Genomic DNA, 12,813 nt, shown 5'->3' on the forward strand with positions numbered 1-12,813 from the left:
TCCTGATCTTACCTAGGGAAATGAGTATTGCAGGTTATGACCTAATTGAGCTTTGAAAGGTTGGAAGAATCCCATAAAGTCTAGCAACTAGAATCAATAGCAGTGTTAGTCTAATAACTATAGCATCCAAGCTTGGGGAGGTGTTAGTCCTGTGGAATCAACCATTGTTTATGTGAACATGTGGAATTTTTCCTATTTTTCATGATTTCTTTTGGATATAGGCCTAGTATTAGTATTGCTGGGTCAAAGGGTATGATCGGTTTTATTGCTCTTTGGACATTGTTCCATTGCTCTCCAAAATGGTTGGATTAGTTCACAACTCTATCAGTAGTGCATTAATGTCCCAATCTTCCCTCAATTTCAACATTGATCGTTTTCCCTTTTACTCATCTTAGCCAATCTGATAGGCATGAAGTGGTTGTTTTACTTTGCATTTCTCTAATCAATAATGATTCGGAGCATTTTAAAATATTATTATATAAGACTTATTTTCTTCATTTGAAAACTGCCTATTCATAACCTTTGAGCATTTATAAATTGTTGAATGACTTAGAACTTTATAAATTTGATTCAGTTCTCTTATATTTTAGAAATGAGACCTTTATTGGAACCCTAAATTGTGAAAATTGTTTCACAGCTGTTTTCCTTCTTTTTTTTTTTAGATTTTTCAAGGCAATGGGGTTAAGTGGCTTGCCCAAGGCCACATGGCTAGGTAATTATTAAGTGGCTGAGGTTGCATTCGAACCCAGGTACTCCTGACTCCAAGGCCAGTGCTCTTGTCCACTGTGCCACCTAGCCGCCCCTCTGTTTTCCTTCTAATCTTGGCCGCATTGATTTTATTAGTGCAAACCCTTTTTAATTTTTTATAGTCAAAATTATCTATTTTGCAATTATAATCTATTCTATTTCTTGTTTGGTCATAAACTTCTTCTCTTTCCATGGATTTGAAAGATAGAGTATTTCTTGATCTGTTAATTGGTTTGTGGTATTGCCCTTTATGCCTAAATCCTGAACCGATTTTGACCTTATTTTGTCATAGTGTGTGATTTGTCTATGCCTAATTTTTCCATACTACTTTCCAGTTTTCTCAGCAGTTTTTGTTGAATAGTGAGTTCTTATCCAAGAAGCTAATGTCTTTGGGTTTATCAAACAGTAGATTATTATAATCATTTACTACTGTTTCTTTTGTACCTATTTTAATCCACTGATCTGTTGCTATTTTTTGGGGGGGGTTATAAGGCAATAGGATTAAGTGACTTGTCCAAGGTCACACAGCTGGGTAATTATTAAGTGTCTGAGGTCACCTTTCAACTCATGTCCTCCTGATGCCAGGACCGGTGCTCTATCCACTGTACCACCTAGCTACCCCATATCTCTATTTCTTAAGCAATACCAGGCCATTTTGATGATATATACTTTATAGAATAGTTTTAGATCTGGTACAACTAGGCCACCTTCCTTTGCATTTTTTAACTAATTCTGAGAGAGAGAGAGAATTTGGAATTCAAAATAAAAAAAAACCCAATGTTAAAAATTTTACATATACTTGGAAAAAATAAAATATTAAAAAGGGAACTCTAATGATTCCACAAACAAACATCATATTTAAACTATTCTCTGGAAGAATGAAGGGATTAATGCAAAGAGAAGCTGTTACTTCACATTTTTCCTTTTATACAATCAGTAGGGCAAAAAGGCAAAGATACAACTAGATAGGGAAAGGAGAAGATCTGAAAGGATTGCAGAAATATCTTTATGCCAGTTTCCCTGTGACCTCATTGTGACTACACTTTGTCCTTTAACAGCACCATGGTCATGCCCCTCCCAAGAACTCCCACAAGGTAAGGACCATATCTTTTAATTTTTGACTTTCTCTCCACAATCTGAAGTGTACTGTTTGTTTCCCAAGGTAGCAGATTTGAAGGAATCTAAGGTACAATCTAGTCCAATTTAAATCAGAATAAGGATACTCTTTACAATATACTTGCCAAATGGTCATTCAGATTTTGCTTGAAGACCTACATGGAGGTCCCATTACTTCTTAAGGCAGTCCTAAGGTAGAGCCAAGGCTCTCCGTTTCCCCTAAAACTATACCTATTGTTTGCAATCACAAATCCCCAAATTTTTGGTAAAATTTTTTTAACTTTATTTAAAAAATTTTTTCAATTATATGTAAAAACATTTTATATTATTTAAAAATTTTTTTGTGTTTCATATTCTCTCCCTTCTTTCCTTCCCCTTTCATCGAGAAAGCAATTTGTTGGGGGCAGCTAGGTGGCACAGTGGATAGAGCACCAGCCCTGGAGTCAGGAGTACCTGAGTTCAAATCTGACCTCCGACACTTAATAATTACCTAGCCGTGTGGCCTTGGGCAAGCCACTTAACCCCGTTTGCCTTGCAAGAAAGAGAGAGAGAGAGAGAGAGAGAGAGAGAGAGAGAGAGAGAGAGAGAGAGCAATTTGTTATAAGTTATACATGTGTAGACTTGCAAAACATATTTCCATAACTGAAATAGTTTTAAAAATAAATAAATTCCTTTTCCTAGAGAATTACTGGGTTCAGGAAGACATTTCAATTTCTAATCACATAAAATTATATTTAAGCAGACTAATAATTAATAAGTCTTCAAAACAATATCATAAAGCATTTTTCACATGTTAAATTTGTTTCTGCAACTTCCACTTACTGCTCCTAGCCTCTGGAAACAAGAAAAACATATCTAACCCCTTTTTCACATGTCATTTTCTTGATTATTTGAAGATTGCAATCATGTTTCTTAGTCTAATCTAATCCATGTTAAATATCCTCAGCTCCTTCAACCGATCCCCATTTAGCTTGATCTCAAGGCCCTCCTCCATTGGGTCATCCTCCTCTAGGCTCTCTTTAGATTACTGATGTTTTAATAGCTTGGTTCCAGAACCAACAAGGTCTGATCGAGTTGGAGAGGACAATAACTTCATTGATCTTAGATGCAATTTGCTCCTTGTAAAAGCCTGAGATTGCAATAATGTATTTTACATTTTACAGAGCTTTGTTATTCATCAGTTGAATCAGTTGTGTCTAGTTCCCCATGACCTCATAGATCACACTGTCTATGAGATTTTCTTGTCAAAGATACTAGAGTGGTTTGCCATTTCCTTCTCCAGTGGATTAAGACAAAGAGAGATTAAGTGACTTGCCCAGAGTTACACAGCTAGATCACATTTGAATTCAGGTCTTCTTGACTCTAGCTAGGTCTAGTGCTCTATCCATTGAGCCACTTTAAATCCATTAAGAGTCTCAAATCTTTTCCAAATGAATGCTGACTATCTAGGTCTCTTTTATTGTATATTTGTTAAGTTGAAATTTGTAACTCAAATAGGAGACTTTACATTTATCCTTATTAAAATTCTTACTAGATTTTTGTTCCATGTCATAAAGACCAACAGGTAAGCTGCTTTCATCCCAGTTTTAGGTTCACTTCTTAATAGGTTCCCAGGAGTGATTGGAATGATCTAAATCACAAAATGGCAGACAAAATGTCATGCAAAAATGATATTTGCTATTGCAAAGTTTGTTCTGGCTTTTGGTGCCTGTACATCTCTATGTCAGTTTTGAATTATGTTTAGAAACACTTCTTCCAACCCTATGTTAGATATGTGATGGTAAAATTTTTTTAACTTTATTTAAAAAATTTTTTTCAATTATATGTAAAAACATTTTATATTATTTAAAAATTTTTTTGTGTTTCATATTCTCTCCCTTCTTTCCTTCCCCTTTCATCGAGAAAGCAATTTGTTGGGGGCAGCTAGGTGGCACAGTGGATAGAGCACCAGCCCTGGAGTCAGGAGTACCTGAGTTCAAATCTGACCTCCGACACTTAATAATTACCTAGCTATGTGACCTTGGGCAAGCCACTTAACCCCATTTGCCTTGCAAAAACTAAAAGAGAGAGAGAGAGAGAGAGAGAGAGAGAGAGAGAGAGAGAGAGAGAGAGCAATTTGTTATGAGTTATACATGTGTAGACTTGCAAAACATATTTCCATATTAATATCATGGCAAATTTTAAAATGTATGTCATGAGATGAAAAAGATTAGAAAGCTCTGGTCTAACATGCTCTCATACACCAGTTTTTGGGGGAACTTTTTTTTTTGCAAGGCAGTGGGGTTAAGTGACTTGCCTAAGGTCATATAGCTAGGTAATTATCAAGTATCCGAGGCTACATTTGAACTCAGTCCTCCTGACTCCAGGGCTGGTGCTCTATCCACTGTGCCACCTAACCTTGGTGAATGTTTAAATTGTTTGGTAGTAGTATTTGACCAAGGCATGGAAATTTCTATTATAGATGAGGGGGATTCCCATATTCAGGCTCTAATATTTATGATTTCAAAATAAGGAAGTGTTTTGCATCTATTTTATTTTGTTGTTACAGATTTATCAGAAAGTTATAACAATTCAAATTGCATAAAAAAGCTCATCCTACCTAAACTTTATATCAGCATATGGATAATAGCAGTCTGGGGTAGTGGATAGAGAGCTGGTTCTAAGACCTGTCTGTAACATATTAGCTATGTGACCCTGGGCAAATCATTTAACTTCTCAGTACCCAGGCAACTCCAGGGCAATTAACTTGAAATAACAGCAGTCAGTCTTCGTTGATAGAGGGGTTTCATATACCAAAGAAATCATAGCTATGGATGTAACAACAATAACAGCAAGGAAACCAAAACAAAAATAGGCATTCTTGTTTCCCAAATAAGTAAAAAAGATTACCTACACATACTTATTGTTTAAAACTTTATCTTTTGAGACCTTAATTTTGTTATTAGTGAAAAAGAAGTCTGACTAGACAATTTCTAAAATCCTTTCCAATTCTAAAATTTTATGGGCATGAGAAACACTTTTTATTTTCTTGGCTCATCCAAAATAATGTTTGATAGAGCTCCAATCTGGCATTCAATCCTGGGCAACACAATATGGCTTAGACATAATGTTGAGTTAGTAATGTATCTCTGGGGATGAAGGCATAACAGCCTTTATGACCTTTATTTAGCCTTTTTTCTGTCCTTATACATCTTGTTGCCCTTAAACTCCCTCTGGTATTCTCCAAGTCTCAAGAGATAATCATTTGGAAAATGATTAGAAGAATGTAGTAGATTGTATAGGATCTTAGCTGTAGAGTTTCAGAGGTAAAAACTATAATTGCCCTAGGTTCCCTTTTTTTGTCTAAAGACTATAGGACTGATTCACTCTCAAACACATTCATTCACATGTAAAAATATTTCACACATTGGCATATGGTAGTTCATGTGTTTGATTTATTCTGTGATCAACCAATCAGTCAATGAATAAATATTTATTACTTGCATATTATGTTCCAGCACAGGGCTGAGTAAGAACCCGGTAGACAAAGAAGGGCATAAACAATAATGACTTCAAGACTTACATTCTTTTTTTTTTTTTTTAGGTTTTTGCAAAGGCAAATGGGGTTAAGTGGCTTGCCCAAGGCCCCACAGCTAGGTAATTATTAAGTGTTTGAGATCGAATTTGAACCCAGGTACTCCTGATTCCAGGGCCGGTGCTTTATCTACTGTGCCACCTAGCTGCTCCAAGACTTACATTCTAATAAAAATTAAGTGATTTTTGTATAGTATTCCAGACTTGGGGGACCACCAGGCTAAAGGAATGGAGATGGGAGATGGAGTGCTATGTGTGAAAAAAAGCAAATAGGTCAGTATGACTGGTTCAAAGTTCCCTATCAGAACCAGTGTAGCTCAATGAATATCAATGGTACTTCAAATTGTCATGGTTTTTGATCTAAACATAATCTAGTCTAGAAGTTATTATTGTATCTTTTATTTCTTACATCATCATAGTTATCTCCAATATCCTTCATTTCTCTGCTCTCAGAGAGCCATCTCTTAGAACAAAGTGTATTTTTTTTAAAGAGAAAAACAAATTTTCATAACTTATCAATACATTGAAGAAGTCCAAGAACATGTGCAATGCATAATACTGGTAGACCTCCAAAGGGGTGATTTGGAGATGTCTTCTCATATCTCTTCATTCAAATCATGCTTGATATTTTTTATTTGGTTACATTAAAGGGTTGTATTTATTTTTTGGTCTTTGATATTCTTTTATGATTTCCCTTTCTCCCTTCTACTGTGAATACTGTAAATATTTCTTTAATTACTTTAGTTTATTCTCTTTTAAAGTGGCCTTATTTCCAATGAGTCTTTCCCATCCATTCCCAGTTCCCTCCTTCTATTACCCATTTCCCTTGGGGGTTTTGTTTATTAGCTTCTTTTTCTTTCCTGCTCTTACTTGGTTATTTAATTCTCTCCCCCTTTTATTCTTCTCAGTCAAGTAGATTCCTTCTTCTTCTCTTCCCCTTCAACTAGTCCTGTTTATTAGTTTTAAAAATTTCATTTTTGCACCCCTTTTCAGAGGAGATTTGTCTCACTCTTTTCATTATCTGTCCTCTTTTTCTGTCTACTCTAGAACCTCCTTCTCTGATCGATGACCCCTATAACTATTTTCTTTCTATTCTCTGTATTTCATATGAATGAAAATTCTCAAGGTATTCATTCTGGACTCTCTTCTCCAAACAGTTTCAGCCATTGCCTTGTTGAGCTTGCTCAAACAGATTCTTTTTCATTGTCTCATTCCCAGAACAAAGCCATTTCTTGCATATGATGCTGTCTGATGATAAGCACTCCTCTCCCCCACATCCTTGATGTTATAGCCCTACACTAACCATTTGATACCTTCCCCCAGATACCCTCTTTTCTCCATTTGTCTCAAAATTTCCTGGAGTCATGTCTTCCCACCTTCCCAGGTACCAGTTACTTTCAGGAATTCTAACTCCTCTCCCTCCCCTCTCCTCCCCCCCTACCAAGGTGGGACAAGTGGTTTTTTCCCAAGCACCAAACCCTTAGACCACACCCAAAACAAGATCCCTGTCTCCACAAAACATCTCTTTTTTTGGCCAAAGGAGACTTCTCCAGTGGAAACCCTCCATCTACCAGAGCAAGGTCTACCTTCCTTCTCTTTCCAATCCTCCCTTCCTTCTCACCCTCTCCTTGCAAGATTTTTCTCTTACTAGAACCACAGGGATTACCATCCACTTTCATTAATAACTCTTGAATTAATCCATGCATATTACATACTCTTAAGTACCTTACTGCCTTCCCTCCCTTTCATTCACCCTCACATTTTGTAATGTCCTACAAAACAAAAACACAACAAAAAAATATTGATTCACCTGTAGGCAAGGGATCACCAGGTTCTTTCCTTACTGTGGAGCATTATTAATTTAGGCTTCCACCTGACTTCTGCCTTCATCCCTATCTCTCTGCATTTTTTTAAAGAAATGTCTGCAGTTCTTCTATTGCTGTTGTTGGCCTTGGTTGCTGCATTTGTTTACCTTTCCTGAATTTTTGTTGTCTTGGGTATTTGAGCACAAGTAATTCCTTAAGATCTGATTTTTTTTTTTCTTTTCTGGATAATTTTGCAAGGCAAATGGAGTTAAGTAGCTTGCCCAAGGCCACACACCTAGGTAATTATTAAGTGTCTGAAGCCTCCTTTGAACTCAGGTACTCCTGACTCCAGGGCCAGTGTTCTATCCACTGTACCACCTAGCCACCCCTGATTTTCTTTCTAAGAATGTTTCAAATGTCTCTTTATTACTGAGTGTCCATCCTTTTTCATTGGAATTAAACTCAAGTTTTCAGGTCACCTTGAGCATCCTGAACTTTACTGTTGTGCAGAAAACACTTCCATGTCCATCTGTGTTTTCTGGTGGGTAAAAAATAGTCTCGTGCTATTTGAATTTCCTTTTCTTTGTATTTCGAAGTCTTTCTCCTGATCATTGGCAGAATTTGTTTCTTAATTTTCAAATTTAACCATTATGTGGTGGGAGTTTGTAGCCTTGGGCTTTTTTCCCTGGAGATGATCTGTGAATATTTTCATTTGGTATTTGATTTTCTGTATTTAAAAATTCTGGACAGTTCTCTGTAATTTCCTGTACTATTATATTAAGGTTTATTGTCCTGTTATGTTCTTCTGGGGGAACCTATGATTGTTAGATTGTCTCTCTATATATTCTGTCATTGAGATCATTGTTATTATTAGTTTTTGCAAGGCAATGGGGTTAAGTGACTTGCCAAAGGTCATGAAGCTAGGTAACTGTTAAGTGTCTGAGGTCGCATTTGAACTCAAGTCCTCCTAACTCTGGGGCCAGTGCTCTATCCATTGAGCCACCTAGCTGCCCAGATCATTATGTTTTGCTTGGAAATTGAGATTTTCTTACTGTTTTTTGCTTGTCTTTTATATTGTTCTATACTTCTTTATATTTGCATCTCCAAACTAGTGTTCTCTCTCTCTCTCTCTCTCTCTCTCTCTCTCTCTCTCTCTCTCTCTCTCTCTCTTTCTCTCTCTCTCTCTCTCTGTGAGACCCTTACAGATTCCATTTTTTCTATTCTGTTCATTATTTTTGCTGTATAAATTCTGTGCTCATAAATTCTTTTTTAAAAACCTATTCACATATTGTGGTCCATGTTCTCACATTCCACAGATTCCTCTATTTCATCATATTGGATTATTCCTCTTTGTTTTGCAGTGTATATATTCATAAGATGCCTAAATTCCATTAAAAGGTCTAGAGGCCTTATTTCTTTTGAATTATCTGCTTATCTGTCAGGTCTTTGAGTTTTCTTCCTGAGATCTTGTCTCCTCTCCTCTCACCCCATTTTGCCCACCTGCTCACTTTCTGACTCTCCTCTGATGGTTTCCTTGGGGGCTGGATCTCAGGATCTCCATCTCCTCCCACAGTGGACAAGTTCATAGTTCACTTATACTGGGAAAAGAATTGGCTCCCACTGGAGGCTGAGCTCTTTCTCTCTAGCTGCACAGCCTTTCCCCCTTCCCTACTCATCCCACCTCTTCCCACACCCCATGGCCTTATGGCTCTCTCTATTCTTGTTCTCTAGTCCAGCACTAGCAGTTCAGAAAGCTGTTATCGGATTGGCTTCTGTCGTTTGGTTCTCTTGAGACTCTAGGAGGATGAGGGGAGGGGATGGGATTTGGGATTGAGATATCGTGACATGGGCCATATGTTTTGGTATCAGCAACATTCCTCATCCTGAAGTGCGTGATCATCTCAGCTGTCTGTAGTGGCCCAAGTGAACTTTTGCAGTCTAGAGCTGGGTTCTGCATGGCATTGGAGAAAGGAGGGGAGGACCGGGGTTTTGTTGGGAGTCCACTCCTTAAATTGACCAGTGCAGGCTCAATGCTGGCAGCCTACTGTGGTAAGAGCTTTGGGGATAACTCTGTTGCTCTTTTTTTTGGCCCTTCTTTCTTTGGGGTTGAGAGGATTTCTATATCCTCCCATTTTTACTGACCAATCTCGGTGGCAATGGTGGCCTGTAGCATAACTAGGTGTTGAGTGAGCCCAGGATAGATGCCAGTTCATGGATTTTTTAAAAACATCTTTTGTATTCCAGGTGGAGACCTCTGACATTGCTTTATCTATGGTACATAATTTGTTTTAGAGATGTTTGGGAGATTGAGGGAATGAGAAAAAAATGTCTAGCCTTCCATCTTAATTGATCACATGACCTAGAGGTCAGATATCAGGATATTTTAATTGCATATCTTCTTTTTATGTGGGATGAAGATCAGGAGAACTTCTGATGTGCTGGACTGGGATTTGGATTTTCCATCTGTTTGTTTCTTTGCTGAGGAATATTTACCTTATTGAGGTGACACAGAGAACTTATCTTCCCCTAGTGATTGGAGTTGGGTGGTTTTCATCAATGATGATTGGTTAATGAACATTAAGGATAGGCTCCAGAGTGAACTCCTTACTCTATCTCTTTTTGGCCTTTCTTTGGGGTCCAGAGAGAATTTCTTTCTCCTCCCATCCTCCTGCCCAGTCTCAGTGGCAATGACAAGCACACAGCAACAGAAAGACATTTTCTTAGAGATGAGACTAGACTTTGAATCTTGGGCTACCTTCTACCTTTTTGTTTCCTTTGTTGAGCACTGGTGAGAAACTAATATTCCTAAGAAATAGATGCTTTCTTCTTTAGCAGTTACAAGAGTTTGGAGAGGGAGCATGATTTCCTCAATACCGTAGTTTTTAGAGAAGACAGCCACTAATAGGAGCATCCTGTGCCTGAAAGACTAAAGAAAACTATGCTTTTACTGTCCAGGAGGTCTAGATCTTGTGAGTTGTTAGGCAGTATAATTCTGATTTTTGGGTTTTTTTGGGCAAGGCAATGGGGTTAAGTGACTTGCCCAAGGTCACACAGCTAGGTAATTATTGTCTGAGGTCCAATTTGAACTCAGGTCTTCCTGACTCCAGGGCTGATGCTCTATCCACTGTGCCACCTAGCTGCCCCTAGGCAGTAAAATTCTAAGGTGAGTGTAACATATCTGATAATGGTCTTGAAAAAAAACTTATATTTACTCTTTAGGGGAAGAATAAATGTAATAGGTTTAAGATATTGTAGGTATTTCTTCTTGTGCCTCTGAATCTTAAAACTTTTTTTTTGGGAGGGGGGAATTAAATGCTATCTCTTACCTGATACTTATGTTATACATTGATATCCTTTCCAGGAGGGACCTTGTGATTTTTTTTTCAGTGAAACCCTAAGACATGAACTATACGTAAGTTTTGTTCTAGAGATTTCTTTGTAAGGTTTACTTTGGAGCAGGGCCAGAGCTAAAAAGAAAATCTGACCCTCCTTGGGATTAAGCCCACTGCTGTTTGAGTCTAGGGCCCCTTGCTGGGGCTCCCTAGGCCACGAGTTACATTTAAAGGAAATTCTTATATTTTACATATCAAATGAGATATTTGTAAAAAGCACTTAACACATTGCCTAACACATATTAGTTAAATATATATATGCATATATATACATATATATATGAAATACATATGCTTATTCCCTTACCCTGTGATTGCATTAATAATAGCTAACATTTAAAAAGTGCTTTAAGGTTTGCCAGATCCTTACATTTATTTCATTTTATTCTCCCAACCACCATGGGAAGTAGATACTATTACTCATTTTACAGATGAGGAAACTGAGGCTGAGAAGTTAAGTAACTTGCCCAGGATCATGCAACTAACAATTGTCAGGAGCTGACTTTGAATTTGGTCTATTTGACTCCAGGGTTCAGACTTCAGGGTCCATTCTGTGACCTATTGAGTAGGACTGAGGAAGGTTATAATTCCTTTTCTCTTTGATCTTTAGATTAAATGGTATCTGAGGTCCTTCCTTTCCAAATACGACAATTTGTAAAAACTATATATAAGTAAAGACAAATTTATAGTCAGTCTTCTGGGTGGGTGTTAGTCCTATTTCTCAGCACTGGTGTTATGAAAGGTTTCTATTTTTTTCTTTAATTGGGTGCTGGTTCAAAGATGTAGAACTATGTTTTTAACTAGATGAGTTGGGGACAGTTCATATTTGTCAACAAACTCTGGGTTACAAGTCAGGTCACTGTGTAGAATTGGAGGTAAATTTGGTTCTTAATGGAATCTTGATGGTAAATTTAATTCCTAGTGCTTCGTAGATTAAAATACTTGTGAGACTAAGTATATTAACCCCTATCCAAAATATTGTATTGTGTCTGATTTTGCCTGAGAAATGTTGTCTTTAATTCATGATAGGAAAACCAACTAGTTCTCTATCAGATATAAAACTCATAAATTCTAGGATATCTCTGGGGGTGGGGAATCTGAATTAAGTACAAATAAAACTCACAATATCAAAAAACTCTTAAATTGACATGTTTAAAGTGGCATGTTTATTAAACTCATGACAGATTCTCACAACAGCAACAAATGTCATTTTTGTTACATCAAATTTTCCTTACTAAGGAAAAAAATGATAACCTCACATAGGGTTGATGGATCTGGGCACATTTTTTTCCTTGGCTACCTATGATAAAAACAGTCCATTCACTGCTCCTCAGTGCTAGATGCTTCTTGCATTTTCTTCATTTCCTTTCTTGCCTTATGTCCCCGAAATGCTGCCTGGATTTTGACAGCAGCAGCCTCCTCCTCCTCCTCAGTATCACTGACTTCCTCCTTCATTAAAGTAGAAGAGAATGGAAAGGTTTTAAACACTCCATATTTTTACAACAATTTGAAAATGCAATAACCTAAGAACTCTTGCCTCCTGAGGATTGTTTTGTCATTTATGCATCAAATGGAAAATGCCCATAGAGCAGGCATTTTCTTTAACATATCTTGTGACAAAAACAAATCATTCTCAAGTAATACTTTGTTCCTTGAACAATAATATATTTGGGGAAATAAGCAATGATAATTGGTATAAGTTTCAGATTAAATAGTAAACATTTCATTGATTCATGTGCAACGCAGTTGTATTTTTAGGATGTGAAGTTTTTAATTTGCTAATCAAAAACAACTTTAATTTTATTTTTTAAAATATATTTCATTTCTTTTGTTGATAAATTTTGAATTCTAAGTAGTTTCCCTCCCTCTCAACCCCACATTGGAGGCCAGCATTTAACATAGATATAGATGTGGAACCATACAATACAACATATTCACAATTATTCTTCAAACAAGATTGTTTTTACTTTATAAAATGTTCACTTGGTTCTGTTTGTTTCACTTAGCATTATTTCATGTAAGTCTATGTTTTTCTAAAATCAACTAGTGTGCTTAATATTACAATTATATAACCACAACTTATTCAGCCATTTCCAAATTGATGGACATCCCTTCAACATTTTATTTGTTTTCCAATTATATACAATAGTAATATCTATAATTTTCCCATCACCCTCACT

At 36.8% G+C, this 12,813-nt stretch overlaps 1 protein-coding gene across 1 annotated transcript in view; it reads right to left on the minus strand.

Moving 5' to 3' along the window:
- Positions 1-11,771: 11,771 nt before the first annotated feature.
- Positions 11,772-12,813, minus strand: part of SPA17 (sperm autoantigenic protein 17) — a 28,047-nt gene continuing 27,005 nt past the window's right edge. The window contains exon 7 of the mRNA XM_074216428.1: positions 11,772-12,082. Within this exon, the coding sequence (XP_074072529.1) occupies positions 11,954-12,082 (129 nt within the window). The 3' untranslated portion in view covers positions 11,772-11,953. The remainder of the gene's footprint in view (positions 12,083-12,813) is intronic.

The sequence above is a fragment of the Macrotis lagotis genome, chromosome 1 (genome assembly GCF_037893015.1).
Source record: "Macrotis lagotis isolate mMagLag1 chromosome 1, bilby.v1.9.chrom.fasta, whole genome shotgun sequence".
In the NCBI taxonomy this organism is placed as follows: Eukaryota; Metazoa; Chordata; class Mammalia; order Peramelemorphia; family Peramelidae; genus Macrotis; species Macrotis lagotis.